Genomic DNA, 12,048 nt, shown 5'->3' with positions numbered 1-12,048 from the left:
TGGACCGTGAGATCATGACCTGAGCTGAAGTCAGACGCTTAACCGACCAAGCCACCCAGGCACCCCACACAGTCTCATTTTCATGAGGCTCAGGAAGGTGAGAGGACTCTCCAAGGTCCTCAGCCAGGAAATGGCAGAGAACAGAGAAGGAAGCCCGTGGGCTGGGAGTTCACGAGAGCTTCACGCGAGAGGTGGCTTGACCTGCACCTCAGAGGAAGGGCAGGATTTCAGTGAGTAGAAGCTTAAATGGGGAAAAGCTGGAGGTAAGTGCTTTGGCCACTCTCCTGAGAAGTCAGTTCAATCCTTATTTCCCTGCAGAAGCAGGTGATTCTAGATGTCCAGCCCGGCCATGAATTTGAGGACAAGCTTTGCAAGAGTGACAAAGGGGTTCTAGGCCCTACCAGTCAACCAACAGACATGCCACCAGTTCATTCTGTCCTTTGTTCAGCACCCATCCCAAGGCCTTCTCTCTGTGTCAGACTGTACCGAGGCCTTGCGCATTAAAGAGGAGGCAAGCATGATCCTCTCCCTGCCAGTCCTGAGAGAGACCATGCCATGAACAGTGAGGCCAGAGATATGGGTCAGTTCCAAATGGACCACTTTTGTTTTGTTTCTTTCATCACTTATCTGATAAATATTTGGTGAGCTCCTACTATGTGCCAGGACCTGTGCTAGGTATGGGGGTGCAGTGCTGAGAAGAAATAGTGGTCCCTGCCTGCAGGTTCCTCACAGGCTGATAGGGAGGCCAGACGTGCAACCGTGTTGTGAGAGGAACAGAAAGGGGTATTCTAGATGCCCATAAGAGTTCTACCCAACCTAGTCTCTAGGGGTCATGGGTGTCAAGGAAACCTTGTCAGGATGACTACAGGTTAGACAGATGAGAGGAAGAATGTTCCAGGCACAAAGGCCTAGAGGTGAGAAGGATGATGGTGTGTTCAAGACTTGAGCATAATTCGGTGAGGAGAGGGTAAGAAGACCAGATCATGCAGGACCCTGTGTGCTGTGTTCAGACCCCTAGGTTTTCTCCCAAAGCAGGAGAGCCACTGAAAGAGTTTGAGTAAAGGACAGGTATGTTTGCTGCCTCTTTGAGTATTCTGGGGTCAAAGGTCTTCTTTCTTCCCAGCTGGTTTGAACCACAGTCAGGTGGACCCTCCTGGGAGGGATGTAACCGGCCTCAAACCATGCCCTGCAAAACAAAAAACGTATCTCCAAACCCAACTCTGCCACAGACAGCGTTGTGGGGCTGGACAGGATGGTGCTGGTGAACCCCATTCTCAGGCCACCCCGCACCTGCCAGGGCCTGGCGATTCTTGGCAAGTCTTGCTTCTGTCTCTTCCGTGGAGGCCCCGGCTCAGAGCAGCCAGTGTTGCAGGACAAGGTGACCTCCGCACCTGGTCCCCCTTCCTCCTCCAGCTTCTGTGAATTTCTTCTTTAGTATCTGCCCCTCCTCCCACTAGCTGGGGCAGCCGATGCATATCCTGGCCTGCTTGGGCAGAGAGGTGGCTGAGGGAGAGCCAGGCAGGTGCATCTATGAAGGGGCAGAATCGGTGTGGCTACGGGGTCTCCTGCCACACTTCCTCCACTGCCAGCAGCTGAGCCACCTTTCCCTCCCCTCTGTAGACTTCAGACTGACTATCCCACTGAATGGGAAATAGCCCTGTGCACCTCAAAATTCGCTTCTCCCTCTGGCAGGTGCAACCTGCATTGAGGCCTGGCTGTGAGCCCACAGCTGCTCCCCTGCCCTCCGTGGAGACAAAGATGAAGTTAACCAGAGGCACAAATGGCTGGCTGTGCCTCCAGACACATGGCTTCTGAAATATTTATCAAAGCTGTGGAAATAAAAAGCTCCTGGTATTGCGGTGCAGGCTGGCACCCACAAGGCCGGGCAGCATTCCTTGAGCAAAGCCATGGGGAGCAGCTGATCTGAGCCCTGCTTTGGTTTTGGTTGATTTGTTGTTTGCTTTGTTTGGGGAGGAGGGGGTATGAAAAGTGGCACAGCTATTCACTGCTCTACCCCCAGAACCCAGCACAAACACCTTTTGCGGACAGAGGAGATCCGCAAAAAATAATTTTTGAAGGAATACTTCCTTTTTTACATTTTTATTTATTTTGAGAGACAGAGAGAGTGCGTGCAAGCAGGGGAGGGGCAGAGAGAGAGAGAGAGGGAGAGAGAGAATCCCAAGCAGGCTCTGTGCTCTCAGCACAGACCCCGATGCGGGGCTTGAACTCAGGAACCGTGAGATCACGACCTGAGCCGAAATCAAGGGTTCAACGCTTAACCAACTGAGCCACCGAGGCGCCCCTTTGGAGGAATACTTCTTAAAGGATAGTTGGAGAGGAGGGTGTTAAAACGACACCTACCCATATGTCTACACCATTACAGAAAGACTTTTACTTTCAAAGGTGGCATGTCAGGCCTGCCTACACGCAGCTAAACTTTTCCATAACAGTGCCACACTCACACATGATTTTCTACTCTTTTACTTTCGCTTAGAATTATTTCACAGTACTTCTGGCTCCCTAGCACTCAAGATTCGAGCACCATCATGTTCGTGTCCCTGCACCACCCCGCCCCTGTCCGGATCAAATCAAGATGAGTCAGCCCACCCCATGCCAAAGTTGGAGAGAAATGAACTTTCGGTCATATTTCCCACCCCTCCACCACCTTTAATGTCTTACAGGGCCTTATGTGGTTCAAGAAGATGGGTGCAGGGCCTCTGGTCTTCAACTTGTGACAGCTGGGACACCCTGCTCCCTTCCCCCTACCCTCACTAGGGTACAGGAGTGTCTGCTGAGCTCAGAGACCTCCCAGCGCCTGCGGCATCCCAGGCTCCTTAGTCTCAAACACTGACATCCCCAGTGCCAGCCATGTCCACCCCAGGGCCCAGGGGGGTGGTCTTCAGAGTGGCCTTGAAAACAAGCAGCTAGTGATTCCCTTCATCCATCTGCCACCCTGTATGGCACCCAGAGCTCCCTGAACAAAGGCTGTCCTTCCAGGAGAGGATGAGGGAAGTGGAAAATTACATTTTCACTGGCTAACATCTCCGTACAACAACAGAACAGGACAGAAATTAATTATGTCATATACATTCTCCATGGTGCTGCATCAGCATTGGAATACTCATTTTCAAATTTATTTATAGCTTGTCTCGTTCCTCAAAGGACTTCAGGCAGCTACAAGAATAAAGACAATAAAATAGGGAAAAAATAAATTTTAAAAATCACGACCAGAGAAAACATGCAGAACAAAATACCCATTATCACACATTTCTGACTGCAAAATCTCCCCCAGAGTCAATGTACCACTTTACTAAAACAGCCACTCCTGTTGGATGTTGCCAGTTTATTTCATTTTGGGTGGTTTACGGCTGTGGTTGTGGTTTTGTTGTGACAGCGCTGCAGCTAACACCATCTTGCTGAGAGCTTCGTGCTTCTGTTAAGTGATTTTTCAAGATAAATTCCCAGGAGAGAGATTACAGGATCAGAAGGTCTGAACTTCTGCGGGGCTCTAGCTACGAAGCACCAGATTGCTTTCTAAGCACAGTTGAGCCAATTTGCAACCTAACTTCGAGCCTATTCTAGAGCTGGGAGTTGAGCCCCAGAGGTGTGGGAGGGGGCCCAGGGGTGGTGCACAGGTGCCTTTTCTAGCTTGAACCCCTCCTGTCTGGTAATTGATGGAGATGGGAAAGAGAGAAACCGAAGGAGGTTCCTGCCCTAAAGGAGCTTTCTGGAATAACTGGTCCTCGAGGGGATGGACGTGGCTACTCCAATGTTCAGAATTATATGGTTGGTGATGGTCAAGGGCCCAGGCCTACTGGTGTCCTCCTCCCCCTCCCTCTTCACAGCCCACGATGGCTGTGCTATGTCCTACATCCCTGATCTGGGTTCCTTATACTGTAGGAAAACTGTGTTTAAAGTGCCCCCCCGCCAGAGACACAGAGAGAGCTGTAGCACTGTGCAGGGTACCTGGAGACCATGGCGCCTTCTTCAGGAAGGGTGGCTAAAGGTCAGGTATGATATTAGTATTGGTAAAAAGCCTTTTGACCAGAGAGACTAGCAGTAGCCCCAAGACCAGCTGTGTCTCCTCCATGAGATTGGGAGCTCTCCAATGCCTGGGGCCGTTTCCCTCATCAGATTAGGAATTCCCCCAAAATGGGCCCAATGTCTTTCCTGTCTGCTGGGGAACTCCCCGGGGCATGCTCCCTCTCTCCCCATCTTAATAGGGGTTTCCTGAGAGTATAGCTCTGCCCCCTTCCTCAGACAAGGACCCCCCTGTGGGCAGAGGCCATATTCTCCCACCCACTTGGGGTTCCACATCTCCAGCATACACTGTGTATGTACTAGCTGGTACATACAGGATTCTTGGAATAAGTGGATAGTCTGCTTCTTGGAATGGTGTTGACCATTTGTAATTCTTCAGTGTCTCCAGAACCTTTGCCATTCATTAGATAGGGGCCATGTGCACAGCAGGCTGATCTGGCTCCTGGCTCCTTCTGCTTTAATTTGGCTAATTATACAACCAGACTCTTTTCTGGGCTGGTCTGGAAGAGGCTCCTGGAAGGAAGGAGGAGGAGATGGGAAGGTGGCAGCTAAGATAGTCATCTCTTATTCCAGGAAGGCTGCTCTCTGGAAGTTTAGGCCCAGGGTTAGGGCTCTCTCCAGCATCTCACCCCTTGGGCTAGAGGAGCATGACCTGTGGAGCAGAGCTAAGCTAGTAGCCTGTGAGGTCTGACATTCAGGCAGCATCCAGGTTCACAGAGCTGTTCCTTAAATTATCCCCTCTTATTTGGAGGAATCCAGAGGGTGTGAACAAGTACACATTTACAAAAATCGGGTAAAGAAACCAAGGAATGGGAAAGGTAAATGACCTGCCCAAGGTCAGGGACTCCACCCTTCTCTGACTTGAAGTCCAGCTCCCTTTGCTCTCTGGGATCCCTATGAAGGGTCCGAGGGCCACACTTTAAACAGAACAAGGAGGGGACCTCTGTTGCAGCAAACCACCTGCCCCACCTAGGCAGGGACTCTAAACCTTAGAGCCTAGGGAGACCCTCTTTTAAGCTGTCCTTAGTTACTAATACCTCAGTGTGAATGAGTTTGAAATCCTTCCCAAGAGCCATGAGAGATAAGGAATCCTCTAAGCCTCAGAGAGAACCTGGCTTGGGGGGATTCAGGGACCAAAGGCAGAGCAAGGGGTAGCAACCTAGTGCCCCCCAGGAACACATGAAGCTGACCTCACAGTTGGCCAAGGGCAGCCAATGCTCCAATCTCTTCTCTCACCACTTCTCACGGGACTTCCTTCCCGCTGACCACCTGGAGCAGAATAAAAGCATGTAAGCTTTTGTCTAAAGGCTCAGGTCTCAGACACATGGGGCAAGAGTCTTAAGGGAAGCAGGGTAAGGAGCTGGAGGGACCGCAAGGCTAGAGTTCTGTCCCTACTCTGCCCAGCTCCACCCTGGTGGCTGGAGAAGGGAGCCCATGGGCTGCACTGCTTCCGGACCATCCTGGGCAGCTTCATTTTTAGCTATCTCATCCCTCCCACTAAACTTCCCTTGTGCTTCCTCCACAGTTTTCATGAACACGGCCATCCCCATTGCAGCTGTCCTCATTGTAAGTGGATCCCTTCTCCAGCTCCGGATGCGGTGGGTGGCAGAGAGTGTTTGCAGTGAGAGGCGGCCCAGGGTTTGGCCTCTCTGCACAAGGCCTTCGGATGATGCACTCAGCGGTGGGGCTGGAAATAGGGCAATAGATTGAAAGCCTGTAATGCCCAGCAGTGCCTCCCCGACCCCAGGCAGACCGGGGCCTCTGCCTCTGGGCCCAGAAGACCTGCGGCTTCGTCTTTAAAGAAATCTCACTTTCTTTTAAAAAGAGCTATCAAACTTTTTAATTATAAAAGTAAAGACGTGTTTATTGCAGACATGTTGGGAAATTAAATCACCCACAGTCCCACTGGCAACATCTTTAACGTGTTTCTTTCCAGTCTCTTTTTAAGGCACATAATGTGACATTTTTACAAAAATAGGATTGTGTCGCACATGCAGTTTTGTAACCTGCTTTTTAAAGTTTAAGAACACGAATAATTCTCCACATCATTAAATGTTGCAGTGGAGGTTTCCTAAAGCGATTTTGGCCAAAGCTGTGTGTGAGCCCAGCAGTGGGGGCCCGAAGTAGACCCCTCCAGAAAGGCCGAGCCCCCACTACCGCCCAGGGCTCCCATCCCTGGCGTCTGTGGCGGCCACAGTTCTTTAAAAAGATGCATTTTTTTCCCCTGGGGGCCAGTGTCCCTGAGCTGTGGCGAATTTACAGCCGTCAGACACACTTGGGAATTCACTTTTGACATGATTTATTGGGCTGGTTCTGGCCTGGCTCCTTGGGGAAGCCTGGGTCACAGAGGCTGCTGAGCCAGCCAGGTAGCCGAGGGTAGAGAGGAGGTGGTTTGGGAATGATCATGCCCACATTTTCCCTGACTGAGGACTGCTGTCTGAGGGGGCAGAGCTGACCTAAGCTGAGGGCTTCCCTCTGGTCATTCCCGGCAAGGAGGGGGCAGGACAGGGTGCAGCAGCCCAGCCCTCCAGCGTGAAGTCCTGAGCTTGCTGGAGATGTTTCCAGGAGGTGATTGAAGATGATGAAGGTGTCTCTAACAGAAAGCTCTCCTTGGGTCCCCTGTTCCAGCCCAGGGGCCGAGTGCTGCCAGTATGGGAGAGGGCCATGCTCTGAGTCACATACCTCGCTTGTCCTTCTATCCACAGACCTTCGTGGGCCACGTCAGCTTCTTCAAAGAGGCCGACTTCTCGCCCTCGGTGGCCTTCGCCTCCCTCTCGCTATTCCACATCCTGGTCACACCACTGTTCCTGCTGTCCAGCGTGGTCCGGTCGACAGTCAAAGCTCTAGTCAGGTGAGAAGAGGGTCCAGCAAGGACACGGGACAGGCAGCTCGTGTGGTGGCCCCAGGGCTTGCTCCAGCGACCCCTACAACTACAGCTGTTTGGTCAAAGTCATGCTTCCCCGTTGATCTGGGCCTCGCTGAAGGCGGTCATAGTTGGCCTGAGGGACATAGCCGTGTGTGGCTCCCCTCCATGCCATCCCTGAGAAGGGATTACCTAACTGGCTTACATACCTCCAAGGAGAGGAAACTCAATGGCACCTGCAAGACAACTCTATAAAAAAAGAAAAAAATTCAATGTTGAGCCAAAATTGGCACCTTCTCATAAATTCTGCCCATTGGTACTAGTTCCACCCTCCAGAGCCACCCAGAATGAGCACTGTTCCTCCAGCTCCTCGGATTTCAGAAGGTATCCACTGAATCTTTGTCTTCCTCAGGCTGAACATCCCCTCTTCTTTCCACGGGTCCCAGAGCCTTCCCGACCCTGGTCAGTAAAGCAGCTTTCCCTAAGTGCCTGCATGTCCTGTCCCCCCCCTTAGCCTGCAACTCTGGGAGGCCCCTACGTCTGAGCTCTAGAGCCCCGTGGCCACTCTCCCAGAGACATCACCCTCTTGGGAATGAAAACCTGAGGGTAGAGCGTTGAGGTTTTGGCTGGGGAGTTCCATACCTGGAGTGAAGATCTCCTTGGACCACTGAAAGAGCTCCTTGAAAGCTAGGTCTTGGCATGCCTCTGGGGAGAGCCAGCTATGTCCTTTCCCACCACCAATGGGACCAGACAGTACCCAAGCTCCTTCAACCTTGAGAAAAGTGGCACCCTGGTCTCATGAGACCCTAGCATGTCCTAGACAAGCTGGCAAGGGGAAATCGCTGTTGGAACAAAGTCGCTGATGGAAGGAACAACTCACACAAGGAAGCTCTGGCCAGGGTTCAAGGATGGAAGGGGACATAACTCAGCAGAATTGTGGTCAAAGGAGTATATAACCAGGGAGTAGTTAAACCAGGGCTGGAAGAAGATTAGCTCCTGTTTCCAGGCTTGGCTGTGCTGATTCAGTTTAATTGGCCATGGCATTGTGACTTCTAATGATCACCCTTCTACCCCCACCCCCACCCCAGCCCAGCTCTATGATTCTGTATAGAAACCACAGGTCCAAGGATGCTGCAGCTGTTGGAATTCCCTTGTGCTGACCCAGAAGCATTTCCATATGCAGACACTCCTAATACCACTGTCACCAGGGTAGCTGAGGCCTTCTCCTCCTTGAATTGGGATTAATAACACCTCCCCCAGCAGGACTTAATTATATGCTTATAAAGCATTAAACACAGTGTCTGGCATATAGTATGTGCTCAGTAAATACTAGCTATTATTAATAACCAATCCCAACCCTAACTAAACTTAACACTGACCAACCTTAACTCTAACAGTAATGGATAAAGCCCTACACCAATGAACCAGCTTTAACATTTAACTACCCCTAAAACTAATCAATCTTACCCTAACCCAGACCCTAATCCAGTCTAGCTGACTGATAACATCAGCTGCCCACCATGGATGCCCACTGATCTGTCTCCCTCCAGTGTGAGTTTTGTGGGGACAATACCGCAGGACCCAGAACCTTCTCAGAGCCACTCTCTCAGGCTGCACCCTCCTCTCTCTCCCCTTCCCTCTGCCCCTGGCAAGGGTGAGAGGTGTCTCTATGCTTCCTTTGCAGTGTGCAAAAGCTGAGCGAGTTCCTGTCCAGTGCAGAGATCCGCGAGGAGCAGTGTGCTCCCCGGGAGCCTGCGCCCCAGGGCCAAACCAACAAGTACCAGGCAGTGGTGAGTGCCCGGCTTCCCCTTGCCACCAGTGTTTTTCTCTAGTGCCTGTAGCCTGTGCCCTGCTGTGTCCTGCCTCAGCTTCTCGTCATAGGAGGGGGGACTCCCTTCCCTGCACAGCTTCCAGCCCTGTGGGCCCTCACCTCCTCCTGACCATTCCCAGCCCCTTAAGGTTGTGAACCGCAAGCATCCAGCCCGGGAGGACTGTCGGGGCTTCACGGCCCCACTGCAGAGGCTGGTTCCGAGTGCAGATGGGGATGCTGACAACTACTGCGTCCAGGTGAGTCCTAGAACCTGCACCCCCACGTCTGGCCCCCCAGCACCATCTCCAGGAGGGAGCTTAGCATCAGAGACCTATATGCTGAGTCCTCTGCTCTGGAGGTCACCCTGCCTGCCTGGAGGGTCCATAGCAGTCCCAAAACCAGGGACAAGTTCTCCTTCTCCATTGAATGTGGGACCCCGTGACTGTCATCTCAGAGAGGGTGATTCAGGCAGGGGTCAGCAGGAGAAGGCCATTCCCCCACTCCCCTGCCCTAGAAGTGATCCAGGGACTGAAATCAGGGTTTCTAGCTTTCAGGGCGGGAGGGGAGGCAAGAGACCATTCACACTGAGAACCCAGCTGCCTTTCTATTCTTTTCCGGGCTGTGGGCTACCACCAATAAAGATCATTGGAGGCTTCTTCACATGGACTCCTGATGGAATCCCCACACTGTCCAACATCACCATCCGCATCCCACGAGGTACGGCCCGGCTCATGTCTCTAGCATGGTCTGGGAGTGCCCCTCAGGGTCATAGCTGAAGTGCCCCCTCCACATGTCCCACTGAATGACAGAGAGAGAAAAAGAAAAATCTGCATGTATTGAGCACCAGCTCAATGCTCACTCTTGGTGGGTACTCTGGGGTATGAACACTAGAGAGAGGTGGGCTACCCATGCTGGTGGGAGTCAGCAGCAAGGACAGGACAAGACAGCAGGATCTTGATGTCCAGCCACCTGCTGCAGACATATGGGTGCTTCACAGAAAGAAAAGCAGTCCCCAGTTGCTAGGGAATGTGCCATGAAAGAGGTGGGGCTCCTGAGAATGAGCAGGGTCCCTCAGGCCATGAGGCAGGGTGGGTATTCTGGCAAAGACAGCAGCATGATCAGAGCATGGAGGTGGGATGGAGATGGGACCCAAAGTGGCCTTTGTTGGGACCATGAAGAGTTGGGCCCACACTGGGGAGTGAGAAGAAGGATCTAGAGTTCCAGAAGGGAAGGCTCAAAGGGAGATTCTAGGTAGGAGGAAAGCAAATGGGGGTCCCAGGGTTGCATGTATCTGTCTGTCTTTCTGGGTGATAGTCATTCAGACTCCCTGGTGCCCTAGTCCCATTTGCCCCCCGCCCTCCCTGCAGGCCAGCTGACCATGATCGTGGGACAGGTGGGCTGTGGCAAGTCCTCACTCCTCCTAGCCACCCTAGGAGAGATGCAGAAGATTTCAGGGGCCGTCTTCTGGAACAGGTACTAAATGCACCCTCAGGGCTCAGCTAGTGGGGAGAGCTAACAGTGGGCAGGCGGGCAGCCTTTCTTTCAGCCATCCTTCTCAGTTAAGGACGTGTCATGCCCATATTGAGCACTTGCTGTGTGTTCAGTGAGTACTCAATGAATGCTGTTAATTGTTATTCTTGTCAACATCTGTAGTACTTATTCAACCCTTACTATGTGCTGAGTACTTTGGTAAGTCCTCTGCACTCATATTTCATTTAGTCTTTATGACAACCAGCAAGGTAAGGACTGTGAACAGTCCTTGTTTTATAGATGAGGGTTCAACTATTTGCCCTAATTCACTCAGCTAATCATCGGCTGAGCTGGAACTCTAACTCAATTCTGCTTGACTCTAAATCCCATGCTCACTCACCTGCACTGCGTCCCTGTGTGGGGAACTGGAACACAAACATTGGTTTCCGGCCTGGTCATCAGCAAAGCCGACATAGACCATTCAGTGGGTGTTTTGAGGAGCCAGAGATAACCCAGACAAACGTGGGTTTCTGGACAAAGATCACTATCTTAATTAAAGAGCCAGAACCCCAGGCTGAGTCAACCATGGATCTATTATTTATAGCCACCTACTTCCAAAAACCACTTGAAACTAGTTGATAAAAGACACATAGAAAATAGAAGCTTTTTAAAAAGGAAGAAAGGAAGAGCTGAGAAATGAAGAGGGTGGGAAAGGTATATAGAAACCTGGGCGGGGCCTGGCTTGGAGCTCTCCCCCATTGCCCCTCCCCCCCGCCCCCCAGTAGCTGAGGGCAAGGGGGGCCTGAGAGGTTTGTAAAGCACATTCAGGGATAAAGTTTGCAGCCGATTCAGCAGAGGACAGGCTTTCCCCACAGCCATTTCTAGGGGGAAGTGGCATTCAAGAGGCCAGGTTTTTTATCAGCCTGAGTGCAGAAAGACCTTGGGCCCAGTGTCTGAATACCTGTGTGCACCTCCATTTGCAGGACATTTTCCGCAGTGTCCCTGACTGGTGCATCCGATGGCAAGTTTCCCTCCTCAGTGATGCCATAGACTGGTAGACAAACCCTTTGGGATTTGTTCCTGTGACCTCTGTCTCTGGAATCTTAATTCCACCAGGGATTGTGGTGTGTTTGGGGCAGAGGGGTGTCTGCCTCCATTCCCCATCTTATTGGGGGAGTTCTCAACACAGCCTGACTGGCAAGGCCAGGCATTGGGGTTTGAGGTCACTTTGTCAGCCTCTTGTATCAATTGGCCCTTAGGGCTCTGAAGGGAGGAGCCCTTGCTTATTGGCTGACAGTGTGTCTTTGTGAAGGGAAGATGGGATTACAGAACCCAGACATTGGGGTTGCCCTGGTTTCCTGGGTCTGTGTCCCACTCAGCATGAGTCAATCCCCCGCTGGGTCTGGTCCCGTTGCCCCACTTTCTTTATCTCTTCCTCCAGCCCCCATGCTCAGGTGTCCCCACACCAGCATCAACACCTGTCTGTCCTCTGCAGAAGCGCTAGGCACGCTTGGCAGAGGTGCAGCCCTGCCCTGCCTTGGCCCCCACCTCTTCTCCAAGCTTGGCCAACCCTCAGGGTCTGACTGCTGCCACCTCTGTCTTTGGAAACCTCTGCTCTAGCCCAAGGGATACAAGGGGCCTTTCTAGAACAGCTAACATTAAGCAGCTCTTATGTGCAAGGCACTTTATTTACTTCATTGTCTCAGTCACTCTTCACCAAGCTCTGTGAGGTAGGCATCATTCACCCCACTTAACAGATAAGGAGATTGAGGTGAAGCAAGTTTTACCCAAGGCCACCCAGCTCTCAAACGGCAGAAGTGGGATTTGCACCTAGGTTCTCAAGAACATGGGCTTTCCAATGAGT

The 12,048-nt window shown here is 51.9% G+C and overlaps 1 protein-coding gene across 5 annotated transcripts in view; it reads left to right on the top strand.

Moving 5' to 3' along the window:
* ABCC8 (ATP binding cassette subfamily C member 8) overlaps window positions 1–12,048 on the top strand; it is a 77,465-nt gene that overhangs the window by 35,541 nt on the left and 29,876 nt on the right. For 4 of the 5 annotated variants that reach the window (XM_047878372.1, XM_047878370.1, XM_047878373.1 and 1 more), the window contains exons 11-16: window positions 5,567–5,607; window positions 6,747–6,892; window positions 8,589–8,694; window positions 8,855–8,971; window positions 9,356–9,431; window positions 10,082–10,187. In XM_047878372.1, the coding sequence (XP_047734328.1) occupies window positions 5,567–5,607; window positions 6,747–6,892; window positions 8,589–8,694; window positions 8,855–8,971; window positions 9,356–9,431; window positions 10,082–10,187 (592 nt within the window). Of the gene's footprint in view, window positions 1–5,566; window positions 5,608–6,746; window positions 6,893–8,588; window positions 8,695–8,785; window positions 8,972–9,355; window positions 9,432–10,081; window positions 10,188–12,048 lie in introns of all 5 variants that reach the window. The other variant, XM_047878369.1, reaches the window with a different exon arrangement.

Source organism: Prionailurus viverrinus, chromosome D1 (assembly GCF_022837055.1).
Source record: "Prionailurus viverrinus isolate Anna chromosome D1, UM_Priviv_1.0, whole genome shotgun sequence".
NCBI lineage: Eukaryota > Metazoa > Chordata > Mammalia > Carnivora > Felidae > Prionailurus > Prionailurus viverrinus.
The sequence above is the reverse complement of the archived record's forward strand: the minus strand, read 5'-3'. Positions and strand labels throughout refer to the sequence as shown.